We start from the raw sequence: 27,141 nt of genomic DNA, 5'->3' as shown, positions 1-27,141 counted from the left end.
TGGTTTCCTCGTCGCGTCACGCAGGAGGCCACGAGGCCCCGTCCCCAGCAGGTGGGCAGGACGCCAGGCCCCGGTCTCGCCCTCGGAGCTCCTGCTGCCTGCGCTCTGGTTCCTCTCGTCACCTGTCCCTGCCTCCCTCGCTGACCCTCAGCCCCTCCTGCCCCACAGCTTGGACGGGTCACTCTCCCTGCCCCTGCCACCACGCCGCCATCTGACTGCCATGCTCCTCTGCCTCCACCGTCTGTCTGGGCTTGCTGTGCCTCCTCCATCGCTGCCACTGCCATCTGCCTGGCCATGGCTCGGTGTCCCTTTGCACGCGCCGGGCCGAGTCTGGCCTGAGGAGCTTTTGGGGTTCACACCTGCGGCCGGCAGGGAGCACGTGGGCTCCCTGAGGGCTGAGCTCCCCATCCCCCTGGGTCCCCTCCGTGTGGGCTCCTGCAGGTCAGCCAGGAGGGGCCATGCTGTCTCGGGCCAGCACTGGGGGGGGGGGGGGGGCGGTTGGCGTGTGGGGACCCCGGCATGCCCGCACTTCCCGATCTGCTCAGAGGGTCCCCTGGTCTGGCGGAAACCACGTGCGATCCTGGGACCTTGGGCCGTGGTGCTGGCTGGGAGGGGGTCGCTCGCTCACTGGAGAGAAGAAGCTGGCACCCCTGCCCGTGCGGCCCTCGGGGCAGACGCTGTCCCGCAGTGCCAGCCCTCCTGCTTCCCGGACCCTCATGTGCCTCTTCCCCACACCTCGGCCCCAGACTCCGCCTCCCCAGCCCCGCCCCCAGTCCCGCTTCCCCAACAACCTTCTCACCCCCGGGCCCCGCCTCCTCAGACCCCGCCCCGCCCCTGGCCCCGCCTCCTCAGGCCCCGCCCCGGCCCCGCCTCCTCAGGCTCCGCCCCTGGCCCCGCCTCCTCAGACCCCGCCCCGCCCCTGGCCCCGCCTCCTCAGGCTCCGCCCCCGGCCCCGCCTCCTCAGGCCCCGCCTCCTCAGGCTCCGCCCCTGGCCCCGCCTCCTCAGGCTCCGCCTCCTCAGGCTCCGCCTCCTCAGGCTCCGCCCCCGGCCCCGCCTCCCGGCGCTGGCCCGCTCCAGACCCAGCCGCGTGTCCGCAGGGCGGGGGCGCACCTGTCTCCCCACAAGACCGAGGCTGCCCCCGACCTGAGGGTGCGGCGGGTCGAGGGTCTCGCGCTGCCCCCCCAGGGCCTCCGTCCTGCTGGCGCCGCCGCGGGCAGAGGAGCGCGGGCGCCCGGAGGGAGGCGAGGCGCGCGGGCGAGGACGCGGGCAGCGGCCGGGGCTGCGGGCCGCGGGGGCACGAGGAGCCGGAGCCCGCGCAGCCCGCGCCCCGACGGCGGCGACCGACGCGGAGCCTCGGCTGGAGGCCAGCCCCCCCGTGCAGGCCCCGCCCTCTCGGAGCCCCCTCGGCCTCGCGCAGGGGGGCGGCCCCTTCGCGCCCCGGGGCAGGAGGCGGGGCCCGGCCAGCGCCCGGCGGCCACAGGTCTCGAGGCGGCCGGGGGACCCCAGACCACGGCAGGCCCCGGCCCGACCCCCGGCGCTGCGCCCCCCGCCCTGCAGCCCCGGCTCCCCCCGGAAGCTGCGCCTGCAGCGCCCGCGCCCCCGCCCCGGCCCGGCCTGCGCGCGGCGGAGCTGCCCCGGCCCGCGCCCTGCGCCGCCCCTCGCCCCCGCCAGGGCTGCTGGGCTCCCGGCGCCTCGTGTGATCCCCCTTGCCCGCCCCGGGAGCCCCCAGGAGCCTGCGCCGTCGGGGGGTGGGGGAGTCTCCGGCAGGGCCACACCCACGCCTGGGGGTCCCTCCTCCTCCCGGCTGGGTTAGGCCGCGTGGGGGGCAAGGTCCCTGGTCCCGAGGTGGGCGGAGCCGGGGCTTGGGGGCCGGTGTTTGTCAGGGATCACGGTCCAGGGAGGGGCAGATGGGGGGGGGGGGGACTGCAGGGGGCGGTCGGAAGGGGGCTGCCAAGCCTGGGTCACGACCCCGGGGTCCAGGGTCCATTTGAGTCTCCCCGATTGGGTGGGCGCCTCTGTACCCGGGGTCGGCCTCCAGGTGCTCCCTGGGCCCCACATGGATTCAGACCCCGCAGGACGCACCCGCCAACCCCCGGGGGCAGGGCCGCACGCCCCTGGCCGGGAGGCTGGATGTGGCCCGGGTCTCCGCATCACCACCGTCCCTGCCGCCCCTGCCCGGTGCGGCGTTGCTGCCCTGCACCCCCTCCTGAGGCCCTCCCGCCCCTCCCCCCGGCCCCGCACCAGCCGGGCGCTGCTCTGCTGAGCCCAGGGCTTGCCTCGCCCGCAAGGGGCCCGAGAACTTCTGTGGACTTTTGGGGCCTCCCTGGTGGGGGTTCTCCCTCCCCAGCTCGTGCCACGGGAGGGTCCCACACAGGCCGGGACGGTCGTAGTTGACAGATGACCCCGGGCCCCCCAAACCTTTGTGGTCCCCCGTGGGGCTCCAGATGGGGACCCCGGGGGCAGGACACGGGAATGGAGAAGCACAGCGCGAGGCCGCCCGCCCTGCCCCTCCCTGGCTTCGGAGCCCCTTGTAAGTGAGCAGCTCCCAGGGTCCCGGGAAGCGGGGCGCGTGGTCCCTAACAGAGGAGGGGGCGCGGAGGAAGGCGTCCTGGAGGCAGCGCGTCTTCAGGGCGGCCAGTAACCCCAGAACCCCTAAAGCACCTGTCCGGGGGCCCAGGAGGCCAGAAGAGCACCTGCGCCCCCTTGAGGCTGAGGAAGGGGGAGCCTCTCCCGCAGAGGATCCCCGCGCAGGGGCCTCCACGCGCGGAGGCGGGCGTGGGCAAGCCGCCTCGTGCTCCGGGCTGGAGCTGGAGGCTCATTTCCCGTGAACGGTGGAGGAAGAGACAGCTGTCCACCAGCTCAGCTACTGACCAGTGGGCTCGGCTGGCTAAAGCCTCGTCCTTGCAGCAGCCAAGGTCCCAGCCTGTCCCCGCGGGAAAGGGTCTGCTGCTCGCCAGGGAACTCCGCCCCCGCCGGAGGGGAAGCGGGGCTGACTGAGGTCAGTGGCCCTGGGACCCGCTTCCTTCCACAGGATGGCGCAGCCCTCGCCTGGCTCCAGCCCCGCCTCCAGCAGGGGGAAGCGGGGCCTGCGCCAGGTGCTCCAGGCAGCCGCAGGTGCTCTGCACCGGCACTGAGTAGTGGGTCACGGGGGGCTGCATCCCCGCACCCCAGCAGGAGAGGAGAGGAGCTGGGTGTCCTCAGCCTCTCTCGGCCATGGCAGGAGCTTTCAGCCCATGGGAACTGGTTCACCGAGTGCCTTCGAGTCCATCTCCACCTCTGTCCCCCCCATAGGACAGGAGGGGGCTGGGGCCCCTCGGCCCTCAGGGCAGCTGCAGGTGGATTCAGCCAGCACAGCTCAGGTTGTAGGGCGCTCCCGAGGGTCCACTCCCGCCCCCGGCAGGGAGGGAGGCTGGAGCTTCGTCAGTTTACCTGCAGCACTGTGGTCATTTTGGACCCACACGGCAGGGATTGCTGCCACAGCTGAGCTCAGCCCTGCCCAGGGGAGGGGAGGAGGGCTGTGAAGCTTCATTGGTGTCTCTGGGCAACTACAGCCAGTCTGGACCTGCCCGACGTGGATTTTTATACACGGCTGCAGCTCTGTCCCTCCCCTGACAGAGGAGAAAGTGCGAGAAGCTTCATCAATTCCTGGGGCAACGTGGGCAGCGTCAGCCTCCACATCTTACAGCACCAACCACCCCTACTACACAGCCAGCAAGGGGGAGAAGACAAGAAAGCCTCAGCTAAAGGGAGAAGCTGCACCCAGAATAAACACATGCAGCGAGCCAGATGCAGAAACACCAACAAAAAATTACAATCCATGCCAAGAAATAGGAAAAAATAGGCCAGTTAAAGGAAGAAGATAAACCTGCAGATGACATAAAGGAGTTGAGACAAACTAATCATAGATGTTCAAACAAATGTAAAAGATGGACTCTAGTTAATAGTGTAATTATAAAAATGTTCTTTCATGAGTTTTAACAAATGAAACACATTATTGCAAGGTGTTAACGATAGGGTAGTATAAGGGAGCGCTGTACTTTACGCATGATTTTTCTGTAACTTCTCTAATTTAAAAAAATCACACATGGAGTGTTCTTATCTGGAGTAATGAAATAAATTTAAATTTTTTGTGATGATAAATGCACAACATTGTGATTATGAATCACAGGGAATGTGACTATATCTCAGTAAAACTGCTTAATAAAGAAACAAATAAATAACTTTGCAACAATAGCAAGAAATAGCAACTATGTACAGCAGGGGAAACAGAGATTGAGAGGAGAAGAATTTTCTTGTTTGTCTGTTTTTTTTTCTTATTATTTTTATAGAAATAACAACATGTTCTAATAATGATTGAAATGATGAATACAGAACTATGTGATTATACCAAATACCACTGATTGCACACTTTGGATGAATTGTATGATTTATTATTATGTATCAATGAAATTGTTTTGATAAAAAAATCACAAAAACAAAAAGAAAACACAACATATGAAAGCTTATGGTGGGGAGTGGTTGTGGCTCAAGTAGCTGACTGTGCATTCCCACATGGGAGGTCCTGGGTTTGGTTCTTGGTGCCTCCTAAAAAAAACAAACAACAACAAGCCAAACAATGAACCAACAATGAGCAAAACAACGAGCAAAAAACAGGTGAGGGAGCCAATCAGGGGAGCCGCTGTGGCTCAGTGGTTGAGCGCCGGCCTCCTGCATATGTGGTTCCAGGTTCAATCGCTGGTCCTACTACTGCAAAAAAAACAAAAGAAAACAAAACAAAAAACCTTGTGGTGTGTATTGAGGTCATGTTCACAGAAAAAGTTATAGTTCCAAATCCATATGTTAGAAGAAAGAATGAAGTTTTACTGGATGATCTAAACTTCCACACGTAGAAGCAAGAGCAAAACTGCCGACTGACTTCAAAGAAGCAGAAAAAACAAACAACAAGAGCAGATAGAAATCAAGTAGGGAAAATCAGGAAAGACAGGTAGATTCTTTGAAAGATTAATAATATTGATTATTAATAAAATCAATAGCTCTCTAGCAAGACTGACCAATAGGAAAAGAGAGAAAATGAAAGTTATCAACATCAAGGACAAAGGACATCAGCACAGAGCCCTCAGTCATGATAATGGTGATAATATGGTATTAAGAATAATTTTAAATCCAATGAATTTGAACAGCTTGAGGAAACAGGTAAATTCCTTGGAACGGGCAAAAGCTGGCAATAGATGAATAAGAAAATTGGAATAGCCCATTACCTGTAAAGCAATGGAATCCGACTTTTAAAATTTGAGAAAAGTGACTTCACTGGTGATTTCTTCCAAATATTAAGGAAGAAATAATAGCAGCATTACGCAAACTCCTCCTGAAATTAAAAAAGAAGTAACGCTATCCCACTCATTTTATAAGGAGAGCAAAATATCGGTCACAAAATCTGACCACAACTTTACAGGACAGGAAAATTACACTTCAATATGTCTTGTGAACTTATCTGTGTTTAAAAATTTCATTCTAAGAGCACCAGTGAGGTTGACAATTCTTTCCCATACAGTTAGCTATTTGTGGTCAACTTCTGTGAACCTGTTCTACATTTCTGCCCCTTTCTGATTTTGCTTACTGAGTTGCATAAGTCCATTGCACATTTCAGATACTCAGCCTCTGCTGGTTTTAGACTTGAATATTCTTCTCTCTGTGCCCTTCATTGTACAAGAACCCTTAATTTCGATGGAAAGAAACCCATCAGTTTTTTCTACTGTTTTGGGGTCTTTTAAAGTAAGTCTTTCTCCACTCTTCATGCTAAAAATGGGCAATCAAGGGTTTACTGTGTACCAGAACTTGTGGTAAGCACTTGCCAAATACTGATTTTTCAAAAAGACATATACATATTTATTTTTTAAAAGATACTTAGCTTACAAACTTTTATTTTGAATCATACAATATTGTTAAACAATATACTTGGTTCACAGTAAAGCAATCACATGGTATCTGTCCTTCTGCGTCTGGCTTGCTTTGCTCAACGTAATGTCCTCCAGGTTCATCCATGTTGTCACGTGCTTTACGACTTCAGTTCTGCTTACAGCTGCGTAGTATTCCACCGTGTGAATAGACCACGGTCTGTTCATCCAGTTAGCCACTGGTGGACACCTGGGTTGTTTCCGTCCTTTGGCAATTGTGAATAATGCTGCTGTGAACATCGGTGTGCAGATGTCTGTTCGTGTCCCTGCTCTCAGTTCTTCTGGGTATGTACCTCGTAGTGGTGAAGGCGGCCAGTAGGACAGGGAATCAACAGATGGATCTGGAAGCTGGCAGAGTCCACGTGGACATCAGTAACCCCGAGAAGGCTGCTGGAGGACCCTCCCCAAGATCCTGCCACTCAGAAGAAGACTTCCTCCAGAAGCCAGGGGAAGTCCCGGATGTTCCCCGAGGACTGTATCATTGGGCGCTCACAGGGGATTGATGGGTGGAGTGAGCAATCAAAGCAGCCAACAGCTGGAGCCCCGCCCCTGCCATTAGCAAAGGGGTGGGATAATCAACAGTTCAACAGGCAGGCGCCAGCCCAGGCTCTCCCGTGCGCTCTCGCCTGTGGACCCGTCCTGCCCTCTGTGCACCGCTCTTGCCATGTTTCCTCTGCCATGTGGCCACGCAAGTAAACCTGGGGATTTATGACCTCTAATGCGGAATTGTAGTCTGTGTATCAGTCCACTTGAGCACTTTCAGCCCCTTCCTCTCCACCTGGGACCCTTGATCTATTATTCTCTCCCATTTCTCTTCCCTCCCTACCTGAATAAATTACTGGCCCAACTCACCTGATGTGCTCTTGAAGTTCATTTCTGCAGCGCAGTCAAGAACCTAGATAAAACCCAGTAACAGTGGTAGCACGGTCACGTGGCAAGTCTATATTCAGCTTCTTTAGGAGCTGCCCAGCAGTCCTCCCAGTGGCTGCTCCATTCCACATTCCCTCCAACAGCGATAAGTGTTCCTGTCTCTCCACATCTGCTCCAACACGTGTAGTTCTCCGTCTTTTTAATAGTGGCCATTCTCGTAGGTGTGAAATGAGAGCTCATTGTAGCTCTGATTTGCATTTCCCTAGTCACTAGTGATGTCCAGTATTTCTTTCTTTTTTTCCATTTGTATTTTTTCTTTGGACAGAAGTCTATTCAAGTCTATTGCCCATTTTTTTCTCTTTTTTATTGTCTTTTAAAAAATACATAGATCACACAAATGTTACATTAAAAAATAGAGGAGATTCATCTTTTGCCCATTTTAAAAACTGGGTTGTTTGTCTTTTTGATTTCTGAGCTGTAACTTCCCTTTATATATCCTGGCTATTACACCCTTATTGGATATGTTATTTCCAAATATTTTTCCCATTGACTCGGCTGCCTTTTCACCCTTTTGACAGAGACCAATGAGTTGCAAAAGTGTTTAATTCTGAGAAGGTCCCATTTATCCATTTTTTTCTTTGGTTGCGCATGTTTTGGGTATAAGATCCAAGAACCCACCACCTACTACAAGGTCTTTTTTTTTTTAAGATTTATTTTTTATTTATTTTTCTCCCCTTCCCCCCCAGTTGTCTGCTCTCTGTGTCCATTCTTTGTGTGTTCTTCTGTGACCACCTCTATCCTTATCAGTGGCACCAGGAATCTGTGTCTCTTTTTGTTGCGTCATCTTGCTGTGTCAGCTCTCCATGTGGGCAGCGCCATTCCTGGGCAGGCTGCACTTTCTTTCGCGCTGGGCGGCTCTCCTTACGGGGCTCACTCCTTGCGCGTGGGGCTCCCCTATGTGGGGGACACCCCTGCGTGGCAGGACACTCCTTTCGCACATCAGTGCTGTGCATGGGCCAGCTCCACACGGGTCAAGGAGGCCCGGGTTTGAACTGCAGACCTCCCATGTGGTGGATGGACGTCCTAACCACTGGGCCAAGTCCTCTTCCCTGGTTAAATTAATTCCTAACAATTTTAGTCTTTTTCTTGCTATTGAAAATGGAATTTCTCCCCTGGTTTTCTCCTCAAGATTGTTCAGTGCTGGTGTACAAAACGTTGCTTATTTTTGCTTGTTGATCTTGTATCCTGCTGCTTTGCCAAACTCATTTATTAGCTCAAGAAGCTTTGTTGTGGATACTTCAGACTTCTCTAAGTAGAGGATCACCAAATACTCATTTTATAATCTTCCCCCAAGCCTTGGGCGTTTGGTACAGATGCTATCCCTGTTTTCTTTCTTTTTAAAAAATGTATTTTTAAATTTATTTTTAAAAGGCACATAGATCACACAAAATGTTACATTAAAAAACAGAGTTGGTTCCCATATACCCCCCTCTCCCCACTCCTCCTGCATCCACGACTTCTTGCATTAGTGTGGGACATTCACTGCAATTCATGCACGCCTCTGGAGCCCGGCTGCACAGCGTGGATTATAGTCGCTCCTGCCCTGTGCTCGGTGTGCAGGCTGGCAGCCGATGGCCTCAGGTGGAGGGCTTCAGACCACAGCCACGGGCAGCCCACGATAGCCAGCCGCGTCCCGTGGGCTCGCCAGTGGCGCCCCTCACGCTGCAGGGCTGAGCTGCAGGCGAGGGCGGGCTCTTACCTGGACGGGCTCTTACCTGGGCACACTCTTACCTGGACGGGGCAGAATCCTGTCCTTGCTCCCTGAGGCTCTGGGCAGAGTCCAGCTCCTTGGGGGCTCAGGGCTGAAGGTCCCTGCCCTGCTGTCCCCACCCAGGGACCGCTCTCGGCTGCGAGGGCGGCTCTGGGGTCCTTCTGTGGGGCCCCCTCCCAGCGCTGGAGACGCCCCGTCCCCCCCAGCCCCCTCCTGCTTCAGCCCCTCTGGCTTCAGCATCTGGGCCCAGCTGGAGAAAACGCCCTGCTGCAAAGGCTCACCTGTGGGGCCAGGCCCACCTGGCCGGACGGGCCTCCCAGGGCCCTTAGACGTGGCCTCCCCGCGCTCAGAGCCCGCGTGCTTGGATCACAGCCCTCACGCGTGGGGGTGGGTTTAATACGCAGACCCTCACCCACTTCAAGGGCGCAGTGTGACGGGTTTTGGCAAATGTGCACCGTCGAGCCACCTCCACGATCGTGACATGAGCGGCTTCCATCGCCCCAACCCCCTGCCCTTTTGGGGGTGGGTGGGGGGGATCTGACATGAGGAGGGTCCCCCGACAGGGTTCGCCCGGCTCCCTGGGCCACGCAGACGGCTGGTCCAGGGCCCCGGGCTCCTCTTCCCTGACGCGCCCTGCGTCCCGGCCATCAGCGCTGACCCTTTTCTCGCTCACTCGTGGACACGCCTTGGGCTGTGGGGTGGTGGCCCCTGCCAGCTGCCCGTGATGGCTCTTCCCAGCGTGAGTCACGAAGCCCCCGCGGCTTCTCAGTGCTGGGGTGTCAGCGTTGAGCCTCCGCCCTGCACTCCACTCACGTGACCTGGCCCCAACTCTGTCCCGGCCCCTCCTCGCCAGGCGCTTCTTTTGCCTTGATCCTGTCTTAGAGCCCCCTCCATGCTCCCCACCAAGGAGCCTCCCCGCCCCTGGCGGCCCCCAGGTGCTGCCTCTGCCATGTGCAGGGGGTCTGGGTCTGAGTAGAGCAGAGCATGTCCTGGGGGCCTCCCCCGAAGAGCCCCCTGTTCCAGGACGGCGTCCCCTGCAGGAGCCCCCTCTGACCGGGGGTGTCTGAGCAGCAGGGCTGGAGGCCCCGCCCCTCCCGGGGTCCACTGCCTCGGGGGCTCCAGGGCCGCCGTGTGCCTTGATCTGAGGCCTCGGGAGGAAATGGGGGTCACCCCTTGCCCTGCCCCAGCTGGCGGGGGCTGGAGCTCAGGCCCCTCCCCGAGGATGGAGACCCCGAGGCACATCTACAGCGGCCCCCAGGCTGCCCCGGCGGGTCTGGGCTCCAGGCGCCCCCAGAGGCTCCCGGCAGCCCCCAGTGCCCTTCCCTCCCGCCACACCCCTCCTCCTCCCAGCGCGTCCTGCCCCCTCAGGGTCCCTGCCCAGGTCGGCTCCAGGAGGAACCGGCCCAGGGGCTGCACCCAGGCGCCTCCAGCCCCCCGCTGCTTGGAGCAGGGACAGGAAAGCAGTTCAGGGCCGGCGCCAGGGATGGGGCTTCCCGGGGCTTCAAGTCCAGCCAAGGGCGTGGCTCGAGGACCTGCGGTGACCCTCGTCCTAGGCCCCCGGGGGCCACACTGGGGGCACTGAGGCACACACGTCCCACGGGCACACAGACAATGTACATGGTCACTCCCAGAAATGCCGTTAACCGTGGACCCCCTCCCCGTCTCTGAGGAGCAGCTGCACTGCAGCAGTGGCCGTTTGTCCAAGTGGCTTTGGGGGACCCCCAGGAGCCCCAGCCCTGATGCTCAGTGGGCGCACCCTGACTTCTGGGCGGGCCTGTTCCCAGAGGGCGACCCCTGCGCGCCCCCGTGTGGTCACAGGCGGAACTGCGGCCGCGGTGGCCCTTGGGGCCGCTCAGCCTCCAGCCCGGGGTGGGGGGCGGCGCTGCGGAGGGACACGCGGGGGCGCTCTGGCCAGGGGGGACCCGGGCCTCCAAGCGCCCAGGCCCAGAGCTTAGACGCAGCCGGCGAGGCGGAAGGAGGCTCAGCGGCGCCCACGGGAGCCCGCGAGGGGCCGGGGTCGGATACCCGCTCGCAGCGCGGGCGGCGCCTCCCTCCAGGGGCGCGTGCGGCTCCCGGCCCGCCCCGGGGTCCCCGTGACCCTGCCCTGTCGTTCCCTGCGTTTGGGGACCGCCTCCGTCCTGGGGGGCAGGGCTGGTTTTCTCTCCTTTTCTCCCAGAGGGCGCTATGGGAATTGGGCTCAGGGTCCAGGCCTGGGGGTGACTCAGTAGGGCTGTAGACTGGCCGTTCCAGAGTGAGGGGCGCCCCTGGCTCTGAGCCCCTGGGAGGTCCCTGCTGTGCGCTGAGCCCAGGCCCCTGTGCCCCCACCACCACCTCCCCCTGAGAAGCTTCTGGTCTCCCCCAGGGAAGATTTGGAAGCTTGTGCCTTTAGGGTCCAGGTGGGCAGTTAGGGCTCTACAGGTACGACCAGCTGACGAGGGTGACCCAGGGCATTCCGCGCCCCAAGTTCAACGCCAGCCGGTCTACAGAGGGGGGCACGGACATGTCTTGCTGATAGTGGGAAATTTGGGAAACTGAGACCTGGATAAAAAGTGAGTCAGCAGGGTGTGCAGGGGCCAGGGCGGGGGTTCCAGGCTTGTCCCCATGTTCGGGTGACAGGAGGGACGTGCCCTCAGCCAGGTCCACAAAAAGTGGCATCTTCCATTGCAAACAAGATCCCAGGATCCACAGATCTGACCCCAATCCAGGAATAGAGAGATGGAAAAACTGAGCGATGGAGAGAAAGGAGGAAAGAGGGAAGGGGGATGAGAGAAGAGGGGGTGGGAGGGAGGGGGGGAGGGTGAAAGGGGAGACCTGAGGGCAGGGGCTGCGCTGAGTCTTGGGGACCAGCCACCCAACAACCCCCACCCCACAGAGGTCAGGGCAGGAGGAGGCCGAGAGGTGCAAACGCCCAGGCTGGCCCCGCTCCCCCCCAGTACCCAGAGCCCCCGAGGCCCCCTGGTCACTGCCACAGACAAGGACACCGACCGCCAGCTGCTTTCCACCGAGTTTAATAGGCACAGATGGGGGAGGTGTTGGTGGTCCTGGGCCATCTCCACCCCCCTGTGGGACACAGAGCCTGGGAGCCTGTCCCCTGCCTCTGCTCCCCGCTGTCCGGGAAGGCCAGCACGCTGGAGCCAGGGGCAGAGGGCGGGGAGCAGGGGCCGGGGGGCAGCGCCGTGGGGAGCAGAAGGCTGAGCCCCGGGGAGAAGCGCAGGGGCCGCGCCCGGACGCGCCTCGGTCAGGGCTGCAGGGGGCCGTGCTGGGTCCAGGGCACGTAGGACGACACTCGGGTGTAGACTCCGGGGTAGTTGGGAAGTCCACAGCATGCCCCAAAGCTCACCACACCCACCTGGAGCCAGGTGCTCTTCATATCACAGACCAGGGGGCCCCCCGAGTTGCCCTGTGGGGAGAGGAGCAGGTCAGCCCCAGTGCCCGCGTCCCCCCTGCCCTGAGGCTCTGGCCCCTCCTCAGGGGCACCTGGCGGAGGTCGGGGCGCCTCAGCTGGCCCCGGAACTTGGCGCCTGCACACAGCATGTCCTCTGTGATGGGGAGGTCCACCTGCTGGTACTCCTTCCTGCAGCGCTCATTGCTCACGATGGGGACTTCCACCTGCTGCAGGTTCCGGGGGGGAGGCAGGGGACCTGTGGGGAGAGGGCGAGTGAGGCGCCCCCCCCTCCCACCACCTCCTCAGATCATGCACCTGGCTGGGAGGGGGCAGGGCAGGATGCACATCCACGGTGGAGGGGGAACCTGCAACCACTTGCCCTGCATAACTTGAAAGAACCCTTTTGGCTCCCAGACCCTCAGTTTCCCCTCCGTGCCCTATCTTAGGGAGGCGTGACGAAAGAATCCCAAGTGTGTCTGCAGCTCCCACAAGCACAGGGTGCAGGTGCCCCAGCCTGGAAGCCACACCCATGGGAACCCCGAGGACAGCTGCAGGGACCTTCCCCCAGGCCACGTGTTCCCTGGAGCAGGAGAGCCTCAGGGGCAGGGACAGGGATGCGGGAGGACGGGGGGGGGGGGGGGGGGGGGGCCAGCCCAGCATGCAGCCTCAGGGTGGGCCACCTCGAGAAGGGGAGCAGCAGCCTCCACTTGGGGTGTTGGGGGCTGAGTGTGGCCTGGGATCCCCCAGAGCCGGCCCAGCAGGGCCCCGGGTCCTGGGCAGCTGCGTGAACCTGCCCACCCGCTCCCCCGGGTCCAAAAGGCAGGCACCGAGGTCTTCTCAAGAAAGACCCCCTGCCCCTCCCAGCCGCTGGCCCAGGGCAGCCCACTCACGGCCCCTCCACAGCGATCCTGGCACTTACCATTGGAGTTGATGTCCCCCCAGCCGGTCACCCAGCAGGACATCTCAGGGACACTCAGAGAGGCAGGCGGGAGGGCGACGGGTGTGACAAACTTGGAGAGCGCCACGGGGGCCTCTAGCTCCAGCAGGACAATATCTACGACCCCCCTGGCAGACAGGTGGACATTGTACTTGGGGTGCTGGATGTACTTTATCAGCCGGTCATACTTGTAGAGCCTCACATGCCCGACTTGGACCCTAAAGGCCCAAGCTTCCAAATATTCCCTGGGGCTGGGGTGCAGGGGAGACCAGAAGCTTCTCAGAGGGAGCCTGGGGGTGAGCCCAAGGGCCTGCTGAGCTCAGCACACCTGACCCACCCCACCCCAGGACCCCAAGCCCCCACTTCCCACCCCCCATACTGCAAAACTTGGGGGGTCACTCACAGCTCAGCACAGTGGGCTGTGGTCAGCACCCACTGGGGGTGGATGAGGGAGCCCCCGCACCAGGGCACCCACCGCTTGTGTTCTGCCATGAAGATCCTCAGGCTGACCTGCCAGGGCCACTGCCCGGTGGGGGCATCCCGACCCCCCACGATGCCCACCAGCTCAGACCCTGGGCCCTGGGCTGGGTGAGCAGAGCGAGGAGTGAGCAGGGACCAGGCGGCCCCCCCCCCAGCCCAGCTGGCCTCTCAGCCCCCCAGGAGGCGCCACCCTTGACCCCTCCCGGGGCTGGTGCTGAGGGGGACAGGGCAGCTGGGCAGGGACAGGGCCGGGGTCGGGACTCACACGGGAAGGCGAGGACGGAGCCCCCCAGGCAGGGCAGGGCCAGGAGCAGCAGCCGCAGCATCTGCAGGGGAGGCGGGGGTGGGTGGGGGGGGGAAGGGGCTCTGCTCTGGGGCGCGGGCGCCCCTTTATCCCCCAGCCCAGGAAGCGGGAGGCGGGGCGGGGCCTTCTGCGGCTGCCCCCGTGGAGATGGGGGCCTCCTCGGACCTCGCGTGTGACCCCGCCCACTCGGGGTGGCAGGGACCCTGCGCTGGGCGGCAGGAAAGAAGCAGCCTCCTTCTCTAGGATGGAGGCGGACAGTGGCCTGCGGATCCCAAACGCAGGGAACAACAGGGAAGGGCCATGGGGACCCCGGGGGGGGGGGGGCCGGGAGCCGCACGCGCCCAAGGAGGGAGGCGCCGCCCACGCTGCGCGTGGGGACCCGACCCCGGCCCCTCGCGGGCTCCCGTGGACGCTGCTGAGCCTCCTTTCGCCTCGTCGGCTGCGCCCGAGGCCTGGGCCTGGGCGCTTGGAAGCCTGGGTCCCCCCTGCCCAGAGCGCCCCGCGTGCCCCTCCACCCGCGCCACCCCCGACCCCGGGCTGGAGGCTCAACGACCCCAAGGGCCTCGGCGGCCGCAGTTCCTCCGGTCTCCACACGGGCGCGCGCGGGAGCAGAATATAAGCACCTAGAAGTTGGGGTGCGCCCAGGGCCCCACCTCCCCACTGAGCCAAGGACTGGGGCTCTTGGCGTTCCCCCAAAGCCATTTGAACAAACGGCCACTGCGGCAGCGCAGCTGCTCCTCAGAGACGGGGAGTGCTAAGGGCTAAGGGCATTTCTGGAGGTGACCGTGTGCATTGTCTGTGTGCACTTGCGACGTGCGTGCCTCAGTGTCCCCCGTGTGGCCCCCGGGGGCCCTAGGACGAGGGTCACCGCAGGTCCTCGAGCCACGCCCTCGGCTGGACATGAAGCCCCATCCCTGGGCCCCGCCCTGAACTGCTTTCCTGTCCCTGCTGCAAGCAGCGGGGGGCTGGGGGCGCCTGGGTGCAGCCCCTGGGCCGGTTCCTCCTGGAGCTGACCTGGGCAGGGACCCTGAGGGGGCAGGACGCGCTGGGGAGGAGGAGGGGTGTGGCGGGAGGGAGGGGCACTGGGGGCTGCCGGGAGCCTTTGGGGGCTCCTGGAGCCCAGACCCACCGGGGCAGCCTGGGGCCGCTGTAGATGCGCCTCGGGGTCTCCATCCTCGGGGAGGGGCCTGAGCCCAACCCCCGCCAGCTGGGGCAGGGAAGGGGGTGACCCCATTTCCTCCCGAGGCCTCAGATCAAGGCACACGGCGGCCCTGGAGCCCCCGAGGCAGTGGACCCCGGGAGGGGCGGGGCCTCCAGCCCTGCTGCTCAGACACCCCCGGTCAGAGGGGGCTCCTGCCAGGGGACGCCGTCCTGGAACAGGGGGCTCTTCAGGGCGGGGCCAGGGGGTCCCCCAGGACCCGCTCTGCAGTCAGGGCTGCCAGGGGGCCTTGCCCCCCAAGGACAGGCTGCCCAGAGCTCCCTCCATCCCAGCCGGCCCTGGGTGCTGGTCCTGAGCCCACCCTGCAAGGGGAGCGAGGAGGGGAGACCCCGGCCCGGGGGCGGCAGACTCGCCAGCAGGACAAGGGGGGCAGTGGGGCCGCCCCGGGAGCCGAGCGCTGTGCTCAGCGTCGCGTGGAGGCCTCTCACCTCCGCCCAGGACGGGCTCCTGGGACCAGGGCAGCGGGTGGGGCTGGACCCCGGCAGGCCCCGGGCGTCCCCGACCTTGGGGGACGGAGCCCAGCACGCGCCCACCAAGGGGAGTCCGGGCGCCCCTGCCCCTGCTCGGGGACCCGCCTGCGCCCAGACGGCGCCGTGCAGCTCCAGGACGCTGGTTCCAGCAGGGGCCGCAGGCTGCCCGGGACCCCCATCTCTGCACGTGTCAGAGGCCCCAACCCCGAGAGCCCGGGGGCCCGGGTAGGACGGGGAGTCTGGACCAGCTCCCTCGAGTCCACGGAAATCAGGTGGCACAGGTGGCCCCCAGGAGGGAGGCACGGATGCCCCTGGAGGCCCAGCTGGGCAACGTCCCCCTCCCTGCCCAGGGGCCCTGACCTGGCAGGGAGGCTTGACCTGCTCTGGACCTGGGGCCTCGGGAATCGGGGGTGGGGGTCCAGGTACCAGGGCCAGGGGAGCAGAGGGACCAGAGACAGTGGACGTGCCGTGCGTGCGGCCAGGCTCTGGCGTCCCGCCACCACTTGGGGCAGATCCTGGCCTGGCCCCGTGGAGGTGTGAAACAATGAGGAGACTACAAGTCACACCACGGCTTCCGCTGCTCTTTTTTTTTTTTTTTTACATATTCATACTATATTTACTGAAACTGATGTACAGATATTGAGACAATAGCTTTCAAACAAGGTAACATTTGGGTTTACATTGTGGTTTATATTTTAGACTATACAATTTTCTAAATTTTTAGTTATCTTATGTTTTACAGTATGATTTACATTTTAGCCTTTCAGCCTCTATATATTTTTGGTGTAATCTAACATGCCTTATATCCATCCTTGCATAATCTTGTGGAACACTTCTATTGCCCACATAATTACCTTGGTTCCATCTATTCAATACCTCTTTCCCCCTCCCCTTAGGGCCCACAGTGACAGTCCATCTTCATTGCTTGAAGGGCCATGTTCAGAGATACTTGCAACAGTGTTGAGGGCTTGACATGCTCAACTGCCCTAATGCCCTGGGAGCCACCATTTCTCTTGAGAGATACAGTTCCCTCTATTTGGTGGCATCAGTCCTCCCCAGGATGTGGGTATACCGTCACTATCATTATATGGGTCTCCATCCAATGATATAGCCCACTATGGCAAAATGAGCATTCACATATTCCCTAGGAGCCTGTCCTGCATCAGATTATCCCCTTTAAGCATCTTAAACAGGTAATTTTCCTTATTATATTTTTGGAAAGGTTTTCTCAGCATTGTACTCTCAACCAAATACCTGACAATCTCCTATGTTGTATGTTGCCCCACCCTCCCCCCAATTTCTTGGGCAATATTACCCATCCATCCCTAGCCCCCCTCAAGCCCGCAAAGCCCCACCCAAAGGTACCCGTATGCCCCCATTTTATCCCTTCCTTGTACACATACTTACCTCCAGCTTATCATAGATTTCACCCATGTAGATGTCAGCTTACATCCTTTCTCTGCCCCCATTTTCCTGTAAGCCTATCATCCAGTCTCTAGCTCTCTGAGGCAGCTTGGTTTACTTATTTCATATCATTGAGGTCATGTAGTATTTGTCCTTCAATGCCTGGGTTGCTTCACTCAACATAAGGTTCTCAAGATTCATCTATGTTATCACGTGTGTTTGTAGTGTATTTGTTCTTAAAGCTGAGTAGTATTCCATTGTATGTATATACCACGTTTTATTTATCCATTCATCTGTTGATGGGCATTTGGGTTGATTTCAACTTTTGACAATAATAAACAATGCTGCTATGAACATTGGTGTGTGTATATCGGTTTGTGTCCTTGTTTTCAGTTCTACTGGGTATATACCATTGCTGGGTATATCCATTGCTGGGTCATATGGCAAATCTATGGCTAGTTTTTTGAGAAACCGCCAAACTGTCCTCCAGAATGGTTGGATCCTTCTGCATTCCCACCAGCAGTGGATGAGTGTTCCCCTTCCTCCACATCCTCTCCAGCATTTGTAGTCTTCTGTTTTTTTCTTAGCTGCTAATCTTATGGGAGTAAGATGGTATCTCATTGTAGTTTTGATTTGCATTTCCCTGATAGCTAGAGATTTGGAGCATTTTTTCATGTGCTTTTTAGCCATTTGTATTTCTTCTTTGGAGAAGTGTCTGTTTAAACCTTTTTCCCATTTTTAAAATGGATTCTCTTTTTATTTTCAAGATATGGGAGTTCTTTATATATGAAGGCTATAAGTCTCCTATCAGATATATGGTTACCAAATATTTTTGCCCATTGTGTAGGCTTTCTTTTCACTTTCTTGACAAACTCCTTTGAGGTGCAGAAGGCTTTCATTTTGAGGAAGTCCCATTTATCAATTTGTTCTTTTGCTGCTTGTGCTTTTGGTGTGAAGTTCATGAAGCCATTTCCTATACAAGGTCTTGTAGACGTTTCCCTACACTGCTTTCCAAAGTTTTTATGGTCTTGGCTCTTATATTTAGGTCTTTGATCCATCTTGAGTTGATCTTTGTATAAGGTGTGAGATGGTAATCCTCTTTCATTCTTCTACATATGGATATCCAGTTCTCCAGGCACCATTTGTTGAATAGGCCATTCTCTCCCAGTTGAGAGGGTTTGGTGTCTTTATCGAATATTATATGGCTATATATATGAGGTTCTATATCAGAACTTTCAATTCGATTCCATTGGTCTGTGTGTCTCTCCTTATGCCAATACCATGCTGTTTTCACTATTGTAGCTTTGTAGTATATTTTGAAGTGAGGTAGTGTGATTCCTCCAATTTCGTTTTTCTTTTTCAATATGTCTTTGGTTATTCGGGGCCTCTTTCCTTTCCAAATAAATTTCATAGTTAGTTTTTCTAGTTCCTAAAGAAGGCTGTATTGATTTTTATTGGGATTGCTTTGAATGTGTAGATCACTTTTCATAGGATAGACATCTTAATAATATTTAGTCTTCCTATCCACGAACAGGGAATATTCTTCCATTTATTTAGGTCTTCTTTGATTTCCTTGAACAGTCTTGTGTAGTTTTCTGTGTATTCGTTTTTTACATCTTTAGTTAAATTTATTCCTAGGTATTTGATTTTATTGACTATTGTAAATGGTATTTATTTCTTGATTTCCTACTGAGCTTGCTCATTATTGGTGTACAGAAATGCTACTGATTTTTGCACATTGATCTTATAACCTGCGACTTTGCTAAACTCATTTATGAGTTCTAGAAGCTTTGTTGTAGACCTCTCAGCGTTTTCTATATATAGGATCATGTCATCTGCAAATAATGAAATTTTGACTTCTTCCTTTCCAATCTGAATGCCTTTTATATCTGGTTCTTGCCTCAGTGCTCGAGCAAGAACTTCTAAGACAATGTTAAATAGAAGAGGTGATAGTGGGCATCCTTGTCTTGTTCCTGATCTTAGAGGGAAGGATTTTCAGATTTCACCATTGTAAACAATGTTGGCTGTGGGTTTTTCATATATATTCTTTATCATGTTCAGAAAATTTCCTTGTATTCCGATCTTTTGCAGTGTTTTTTATCAAGAAAGGGTGCTATATTTTGTCCAAAGCTTTTTCTGCATCTATAGATATAATCATGTGATTTTTTTCCTTCTGCCTGTTTATATCATGTCTTACATTGATTGATTTTCTTATGTTGAACCATCCTTGCATACCTGGAATGAATCCCACTTGGTCATGGTGTATAATTCGTTTAATGTGTTGTTGAGGATTTTTGCATGTACGTCATTAGGAAAATTGGTCTGTGATTTTCCTTTCTTGGGGTGTCTTTGTTTGGCTTTGGTACTAGGGTAATGTTGGCATCATAGAATGAATTAGGTAATGTTCCTTCTGTTTCGATTTTTGGAAGAGTTTCAGCAGGGTTGGTGTTAGTTCTTTCTGGAATGTTTTGTAGAATTCACCTGTGAAGCCGTCTGGCCCTGGGCTCTTCTTAGTTGGGAGGTTTTTAATGACTGATTCTATCTCTTTACTTGTGATTGGTTTGTTGAGAGCATCAACTTCTTCTGTCATCCATATAGGCTGCTTATGTGTTTCTAGGAATTTGTCCATTTCTTCTGAATTGTCATTTTTGTTGGAATATAGTTTTTCAAAGTATCCTCTCGTGATAGTCTTTATTTCTGTCAGGTCAGTGGTGATATCTCCATTCTCATTTCTTATTTTGTGTATTTGCATCTTCTCTCTTTTTTTCTTTGTTAGTCTAGCTAAGGGTTTGTCAATTTTTTGATCTCAAAGAACTAGCTCTTGGTTTTGTTTATCTTTTTAAGTGCTTTCTTATTTTCTATTTGATTTAGTTCTGCTCTTATCTTTGTTCTTTCTTTCTTCTTCCTGTAGGGTTACTTAGTTGTTTTTTCACTAATTCCTCCAAATGTGCAGTTAGTTCTTCTATTTTGCTCTTACTTCTGTTTTGATGTATGAATTTATGGTTATAAATTCCCCTCTCAGTACTGCTTTTGCTGCATCCCATAAGTTTTGGTATGTGGTATTATCATTTTCACTAGTTTCAAGGTAGTTATTAATTTCTTTTGAGATTTCCTCTTTGACCCACTGTTTTTCTAAGAGTGTGCTGTTTAATTTCCATATCTTGGTGTGAAATCTGGGCCTCCGGCCCTTGCAGATTTCCAGCTTCACTCCACTGTGGTCAGAGATATTATTTTGTATGATTTCAATCTTTCTGAATTCATTGAGCCTTTCTTTGTGGCCTAGCATATGGTCTATCTTGGAGAATGATCCATGTGCCCTTGAGAAAAATGTATATCCTGCTGTATTCGGGTGGAATGATCTATATATGTCTATTAGGTCCAGCTCCTCTAATATACTGTTCAAAGTTTTTGTTTCTTTATTGATTCTCTTTTGAGATGTTCTGTCTAAAATTGATAGTGGTGTATTAAAATCTCCCACTATAACTGCAGAGGTATCTATTCTTTCACTTAGTTTTTCCAGGGTTTGCCTCACGTATTTGGAGGTGCCCTTGTTAGAAGCATAAATGTTTATGATTGTTCATTCTTCTTGAAAGATTATCACTTACACTTCTTTGTCTCTCACATTGTTTCATATTTAAAGTCTATTCTGTCTGATATTAATATAGCTACTTCTGCCTTTTTTGTTTGTTTGTTTTGGTTATTGTTTGCTTGTAAGATTGTTTTCCAGCACTTCACTTTCAACCTCCTTTAATCCCTGGGCCTAAGATGTGTTTCTTGTAGACAGCATATAGATGGGTCATATTTCCTTATCAGTCTCCCAGTCTGAATCTTTTGATAGGTGAGTTTAAACCATTGATATTCAGTGTTATTACTTTCAAGGAATTATTTGTTAGCCATATTTTCTTTGGACTTGTGTTTGTCATACTTTGTTTGTTTTTTTCCTTCTCTTTTTGTCTTTTTTTGTTGCTCTTACACTCTCCTCCAACTCTGCCTCTCCTGTTTTTTTCTTTCTTCCTGCAGAATTCCCTTTAGTATTTCTTGAAGGGCAGGGTTCTTGTAGGCATGCTCTTTTAATTTCTGTTTATCTGTGACTATTTTGAACTCTCCGTCATTTTTGAATGCTAACTTAGCTGGGTAGAATATTCTTGGTTGGAAATTTTTTTCTTTTAGTACCTTGACTATATCATACCACAGCCTTCTTGCCTCCATTGTTTCAGATGAGAAATCAGCACTTAATCTTATGGCGCCTCCTTTATATGTGATGGTTCTCTTTTCACTTGCTGCTTTTAGAAGTTTCTCTTTGACTTGAGCATTGGATAATTTGACAAGTATGAGTCTTGGGTGGGCCTGTTGGGATTTATGGTGTTTGGGGTGTGTTATGCTTCCTGGACATGTACATCCATCTCTTTCTTTAGATTTGGGAAGTTTTCAGCCCTTATTTCCTCCGACACCCCTTCTGTCCCCTTTCCCTTCTCTTCTTCTTCTGGGATGCCTATAATACGTATGTTTGTGTGTTTTGCATTGTCATTCAGGTCCCTAAATCCTAGCTGGATTTTTTCTATCTTTTTATTGATCAATTCTACTATCTGTTTGATTTCAGATGTACTGTCTTCCACGTCCCTAATTCTCTCTTCTGTCTCTTCTAATCTGCTGCTATTTGCTGAGAGTGTATTTTTGATTTCTTGAACTGTGGTGTCCATCACCATCATATCTGTTATCTTTTTGCGTATGTCTGCAATTTCCTCTCCAACTGTTTTCTTCATATTATTAAACTCTTCCTTTACTTCATTAAGTTGGTCTCTAATATATGTTTTGAGATCTTTAATTACTTGTCCGATGTTCTGCTCCCCTTCCTGGATTTTAGTTTGTTCTTTCGATTCGGCCATGTTTTCCTGATTATTAGTTTGGTTTGTAGTTTTTTGTTGCTGTCTGGTCATCATTTTATCTTGATGGGTTTAATCAGTTCCTTAGCTTCTTTGTCTAGTCTTGGGGATTAACTAGCTGTTGTTCATGCATAAGTGTTATGTATCCTCTTTGTCCCTTTGTTCTTCTTACTCTATTTTCTTGCTGCTGGCTAAGTTCACTTTGAAGGAAAATATTAGGGCCAGGGAAAGCAAAATGAGTAAGAAAAGAAAATGTATAAAGTAGTATTGGTAATAAATGTTAACAGAGTAACAATGTGAGATCTGGGAGAATGGATATTAGACTCATGTAAGTTGTGTAGAGTTATAGCAGTAAGTAGCGTACCTATAATGAGACAGTGAACTGAATATGGGAAGGTATATAGTATGAATTAAAAAGCCAGTGTTTTAATGAGAGAGGGAAAGTGAAAGGAAAGACAATAATATCAAGAGTGGATAAAAGACAGAAAACAGAACAAAGGTATTAGAAATTAAAAGTCAGGCAATTTGGGGATCAAAGAAAGGGAGGTGGAATGTAAGAGAAACAGTAGATGATGGAGGATAGCAAGATGTGGGGGAAAGAGGATAGTGTAGGTGGCCAAAATCAATACACACAGAAAAGAGGAAATGGAGGATGAGGAAACACAGCAAGTGTGAAGTGCTCCCTGCAGCACCTATTATATAAAGGAAATAAAATAAAATAAGAAGAAAAAGAGAGAAAAGAAAAAAAGAGAAGAGAAAAAGGGGGTGGGCAAAGAAAAGGGGGGGGGACAAGCAAGAAAAAGAAAAAGAGAAAAAAAACTAAATAAATGAAAAAGGACCTTGGGGGATAATATGGGAGAAAAGACCAGGAGACAATGCAGTAATAGCAACCAAGACCCAAAAAACAAAAAACAAAAAACAAAAAAAAAAAGAAAAAGAAACAAATTTTTAGGCTAGGAACCTCTCTGCATTTAAATAATACACTTAGGGATCTGACCTTCCCCGTTTCTCTTTCCTCACTTCTCTCTCCCAGGGCAGCAGGAAAACTGCCTGAGAGGTCCAGTAGGAGATTCAAGTAGGTCCTTGTTGAACCAACTCAACACAGAAGACTATGGCTCTTTATTTCCAGCGTGAGATCATCTACACCTCACCAGAAACCCCAAATATGCTACTGGAAGCTTGGATAGCACCTTCTACTGTCCCTCCCCCTTAGATGTGCTAGGAGAGGTCTAATTGATTTTCTGACTCCACCTTCTCCCAGACTAAGTTTCCTATCCCAGGACATTTAGGTAAATTGGGCTTTCTCAGCAGATTCACCTCTCCTTTCTTCCTAGACTCTCCCCAAGACAGCTGGTATACTCCTCCAAGTTCAAGGAGAGAGAGGAAAAAAAAAAAAACACAAACACTGAGGGCTAGGGTAATCAAGGACCTCAGATGGACTTCAGGGCATGGTGGATTCGGGGATGGGAAGTCTGCAATATTGCAGACTCAAGATGTGTGAGTCTCTGGAGCATGGGCCACCAGGGTTTAGGGGACACAGACCTGGGAACCACGCATCTGGTTAACAGGGGGGCCTGGGAGCACTGCAGCACAACACAGCCTTCAGGGATCCCCTCAGCTGGGCGCCAGCCCTAGGGAGAGAGGTGCCGCCCACACCCTCTGACCTCCATGTCAGAAACCCAAAATTCCACCTCTCACAAGAATCTCTTCTGTCACTGTCTCTCCAAATCAACACCCAGACACCTCCTGCCCTGCAAGCCCCTGAAACAGCCCACTCAGGGTTTGAGGGTGCCGCTGCACAACAAAGATTTCAGGCACCACCGCAGTTGGGCCGCCAGCCCTAGGGGGAGGGGTCTCACCTGCAACCTCTGACCTCCGTGTCAGAAACCGAAAGTTCCACCTCTTGCAAGAATCTCTTCTGTCACTGTCTCACCAAATCGACATCCAGACACCTCCTGCCCTGCAGGCCCCTGAAACAGCCCACTCAGGGTTTGGGAACACACCACACAACCCTTTTTGTTTTTTTAATACCCCAATTTTTAAAAATTTATTTTAGTTTTTCTAAATTATTATGTATTTTAATTCTTATGTTTAAACCTATCATTACTATCTCATTTTCCCATTAATTGAATTTGGCAATATTCTTTGCTTCATTTTTTAAGAAGTTTTGGATCACAAAAGGGTTACAACTATGGCAGGGGAGGATCATTGGTGTGGGGTGTCAGTGATGAGGGATACATGGGAGAAAATTCACCTGGGCATACATATAAGGAATATAAATATGATAGGATGTTCATGGGGCATTGCCACAGTGGAGAGAGATTCACACAACAACCAAGAGAATATCAAATTCCCATCCTGGGGAGCTCTGCCACATTCTCTAATGGAACAGCAACACTCCCCCAAGTACAGGGGCAATGACTAGTGAAGAAGGATGGTCCATTGACAGGCTCTAGATACTGACCACTCTGCTTATGAGTCTTTTGCTCTTGAAATTGCAATTTAGCTTAGTGTTGTAGGGTGCCTAAGTGTTACCTCCTGAGAGCCTCCACGTTGCTCAAATGTGGCCACTCTCTAATGCAAACTCAGCTTTTTTTTTAATTGAATTATATCATTCATACATGAACACATATAAACAATTAGTGTATAGGAAAGATCGCAAACTTACAAAATAAACATATATAACATCACACAGGGGTCTCATACACCACCACTCCACCAACTCTTTGCATTGGTGTGAAACATTTGTTTCAAACTATGCTAGAGCATTGTCAAAATATTACTACCAACTATATTCCTTATCTTATATTTGCTGTGTTTTCTCCCAACCCCATACTATTTTTTTTAATGTATTTTTGTTACAGATATCATGAACTTGCAAAACAATCATACAGATGTGTAGATTTCCCATACAACTCCACACCCTGGTGGAATATTTGTTACAGATTGTGAGGTAATATCATCAGACTATTACCACCAAACATGGTCCATAGCATACATTTTGCATGCTTTTTCCATACACCTCCATTATCAACACAGTATAGCTTGGCATTAATGCAAGAATATTATAGTATTGCTATTAACCACAGTCTATAGTTCACACCAGTTGTAGTTTTCCCATGTTTCTCCAGATTCCCATCCCCCTGCAATAGTGATGTACATCTGCTCTAGCTCACAGAAGGACTCTCTTGCATTTGTACCCTTTACCACAATTCTCAACTGCCTCCAGGTTCACTGTGTTATTCAGTCCCTAGATTATTCTTTAGCTTTCTATCAACGTTTACTTCCCCAGACTACCTTTGTCAGCCACAATTCCATTCATAAACCAGTTGTTACTCACTATAATGTGTTACTATCAACTCTATCCATCTCCACACTTTTACAGTCAAGTTAATTAAAACTTCTACGTACATTAAGCATCATAGTTCTTCTCAACCCTTCTCTTATATCCTTATAACCTCTACTCTAAGTTTTAATTCCATGTGTTTATTATTTGTGTTTAGTTTATATTAATGAGACCATGTAGTATTTGTCCTTTTGTGTCTGGCTTACTTCTCTTAGTATAATGTCTTCAAGACTTATCCATGTTATCACATAGTTCCCAATTTCATTTCTTCTTATTGCAGCATAGTATTCTATCATACGTATATACCACATTTTGTTTATCAATTCATTGGTGAATGGACACTTGGGTTGTTTCCATCCTTTTGCAATTGTGAACAATGCCGCTATGAACATTGGTGAGCAGATGTCTGCTCATGTCATAGTTTTTAGTTCTTGTGGATGTATTCCTAGAAGAAGAATTGCTGGATCATATGGCAGTTCTATATTTAGCTTCCTAAGAAACTGCCAAAGTGTCTTCCACAGAGGCTGCACCATTTTACACTCCCACCGAAAGTGAAGGAGTGTTTCTATTTCTCCACATCTTCTCCAGCACTTAGTGTTGTCTGTTTTTTTAATAATGGCTATTCTATGTGGTGTTAGATAATATCTCATTGTTGTTTTAATTTGCATTTCCCTAATACCTAGTGATATGGAACATTTTTTCATGTGCTTTTTGGCCATTTGTATTTCCTCTTTGGAGAAATGTCTATTTAAATCTTTTGCCCATTTTTTAATTGGATATCTTGCTCTTTTATTGTTGAGTTTTATGATCTCTTTATATAGAATGGAAATCAAACCCTTATCGGATAAGTGATTTCCAAATATTTTCTCCCATCGACTGGGCTGCCTTTTCATCTTCTTGATGAAGTCCTTTGAATTACAGAAATGTTTAAGTTTGAGGAGGTCTCATTTATCCATGTTTTTCTTTATTGCTTGTGCTTTTGGTGTAAGGTTTAAGAATCCACCACCTACCACCAGGTTTTGAAGATGTTTCCCTACATTTTCTTCTAGGAGCTTAATTGTACTTCCTTTTCTATTTAGGTCTTTGATCCATTTTGAGTTCAGTTTTGTATAAGGTGTAAGGTAGGGGCCTTCTTTCTTTCTTTTGGCTATGGATATCCAGTTCTACCAACACCACTTATTGAATAAACTGTTCTGTGCCAACTGGGAGGGATTGCCAGGTTGTAAAAAATCGCTTGGCTGTAGATATGAGGATCTGTTTCTGAACCATCAATTTGGTTCCATTGGTCTATGTGTCTATCTTTATGTCAATACTGTGCAGTTTTTACCACTGTAACTAGGTAATATGATTTAAAGTCTGCAAGTGAGAGTTGTCCAACTTCACTTTTTCTTTTGAAGATGTTTCTGGCTATTCAGGGCCTCTTACCCTTCCAGATAAATTTGATAATTTTGTTTTCCATTTGCTTAAAAAATGCTGGTGGAATTTTTATTGGGATTGCATTGAATTTATATATCAATTTGGGTAGAAATGACATCTTCACGATATTTAGTCTTCCAATCCATGAGCATGGAATATTCTTCTAATTATTTAGGTCTTTTTTTAAATTTCTTTTAGCAACACATTATAGTTTTCTGAATACAAGTGGTTTGCATCCTTGGTTAAGTTTATTGCTAAATATTTGATTCTTTTAGTTGCTATTGTAAATGGAATTTTTTTTCCTGAATTCCTCCTCAGATTGTGCATTATTAGTGTATAGAAACACCACTGATTTTTGCATATTGATCTTGTATCCTGACACTACTGAAAGCATTTAGTAGCTCTAGCAGCTTTGTTGTAGATTTTTTGGGATTTTCTAGATATACAATCACATCATCTGTGAATAGTTAAAAGTTTAATTCTTCCTTTCCAATTTGGATGCCTTTTATTTCTTTTTCTTTCCTGATTGCTCTAGCTAGAACCTCTAGCTCTATATTGAACAACAGTGGTGACAGCGGGCATCCTTGTCTTGCCTCTGATCTGAACGGGAAAGCTTCTAGTTTTCACCATTGAGTACAATGTTAGCTGTGGGTTTTTCATATATGGCCTTTATCATGTTGAGACAATTTCCTTCAATTCCT

General features: G+C 52.0%; 1 protein-coding gene across 1 annotated transcript; it reads right to left on the bottom strand.

Annotated features, from left to right (window-relative positions):
• Nucleotides 1–11,834: 11,834 nt before the first annotated feature.
• LOC101434323 (mastin-like) lies at nt 11,835–13,724 on the bottom strand. The gene is made up of 5 exons (XM_058286727.1): nt 13,664–13,724; nt 13,322–13,502; nt 12,901–13,163; nt 12,111–12,237; nt 11,835–12,039 (listed from the first exon to the last, which is right to left on the bottom strand). The coding sequence occupies exons 1-5, from the start codon at nt 13,722–13,724 to the stop codon at nt 11,835–11,837; spliced, it is 837 nt and encodes a 278-aa protein (XP_058142710.1).
• Nucleotides 13,725–27,141: the final 13,417 nt, after the last annotated feature.

Source organism: Dasypus novemcinctus, chromosome 23 (genome assembly GCF_030445035.2).
Source record: "Dasypus novemcinctus isolate mDasNov1 chromosome 23, mDasNov1.1.hap2, whole genome shotgun sequence".
In the NCBI taxonomy this organism is placed as follows: domain Eukaryota; kingdom Metazoa; phylum Chordata; class Mammalia; order Cingulata; family Dasypodidae; genus Dasypus; species Dasypus novemcinctus.
Note: the sequence above shows the minus strand (reverse complement) of the source record. Positions and strands in the feature narration are given on the sequence as shown.

Bases quoted from the DNA above. Each gene is read 5' to 3' on its own strand.
- LOC101434323 (XM_058286727.1), bottom strand. From the start codon at position 13,724: ATGCTGCGGCTGCTGCTCCTGGCCCTGCCCTGCCTGGGGGGCTCCGTC. The intron at 13,503-13,663 runs GTGAGTCCCGAC...CTGCTCACCCAG, and splicing joins CTCCGTCCTCGCCTTCCCGT to CCCAGGGCCCAGGGTCTGAG. The intron at 12,040-12,110 runs GTTCCGGGGCCA...GCCTCAGGGCAG, and splicing joins ATGCTGTGTGCAGGCGCCAA to GGGGGACGCGGGCACTGGGG.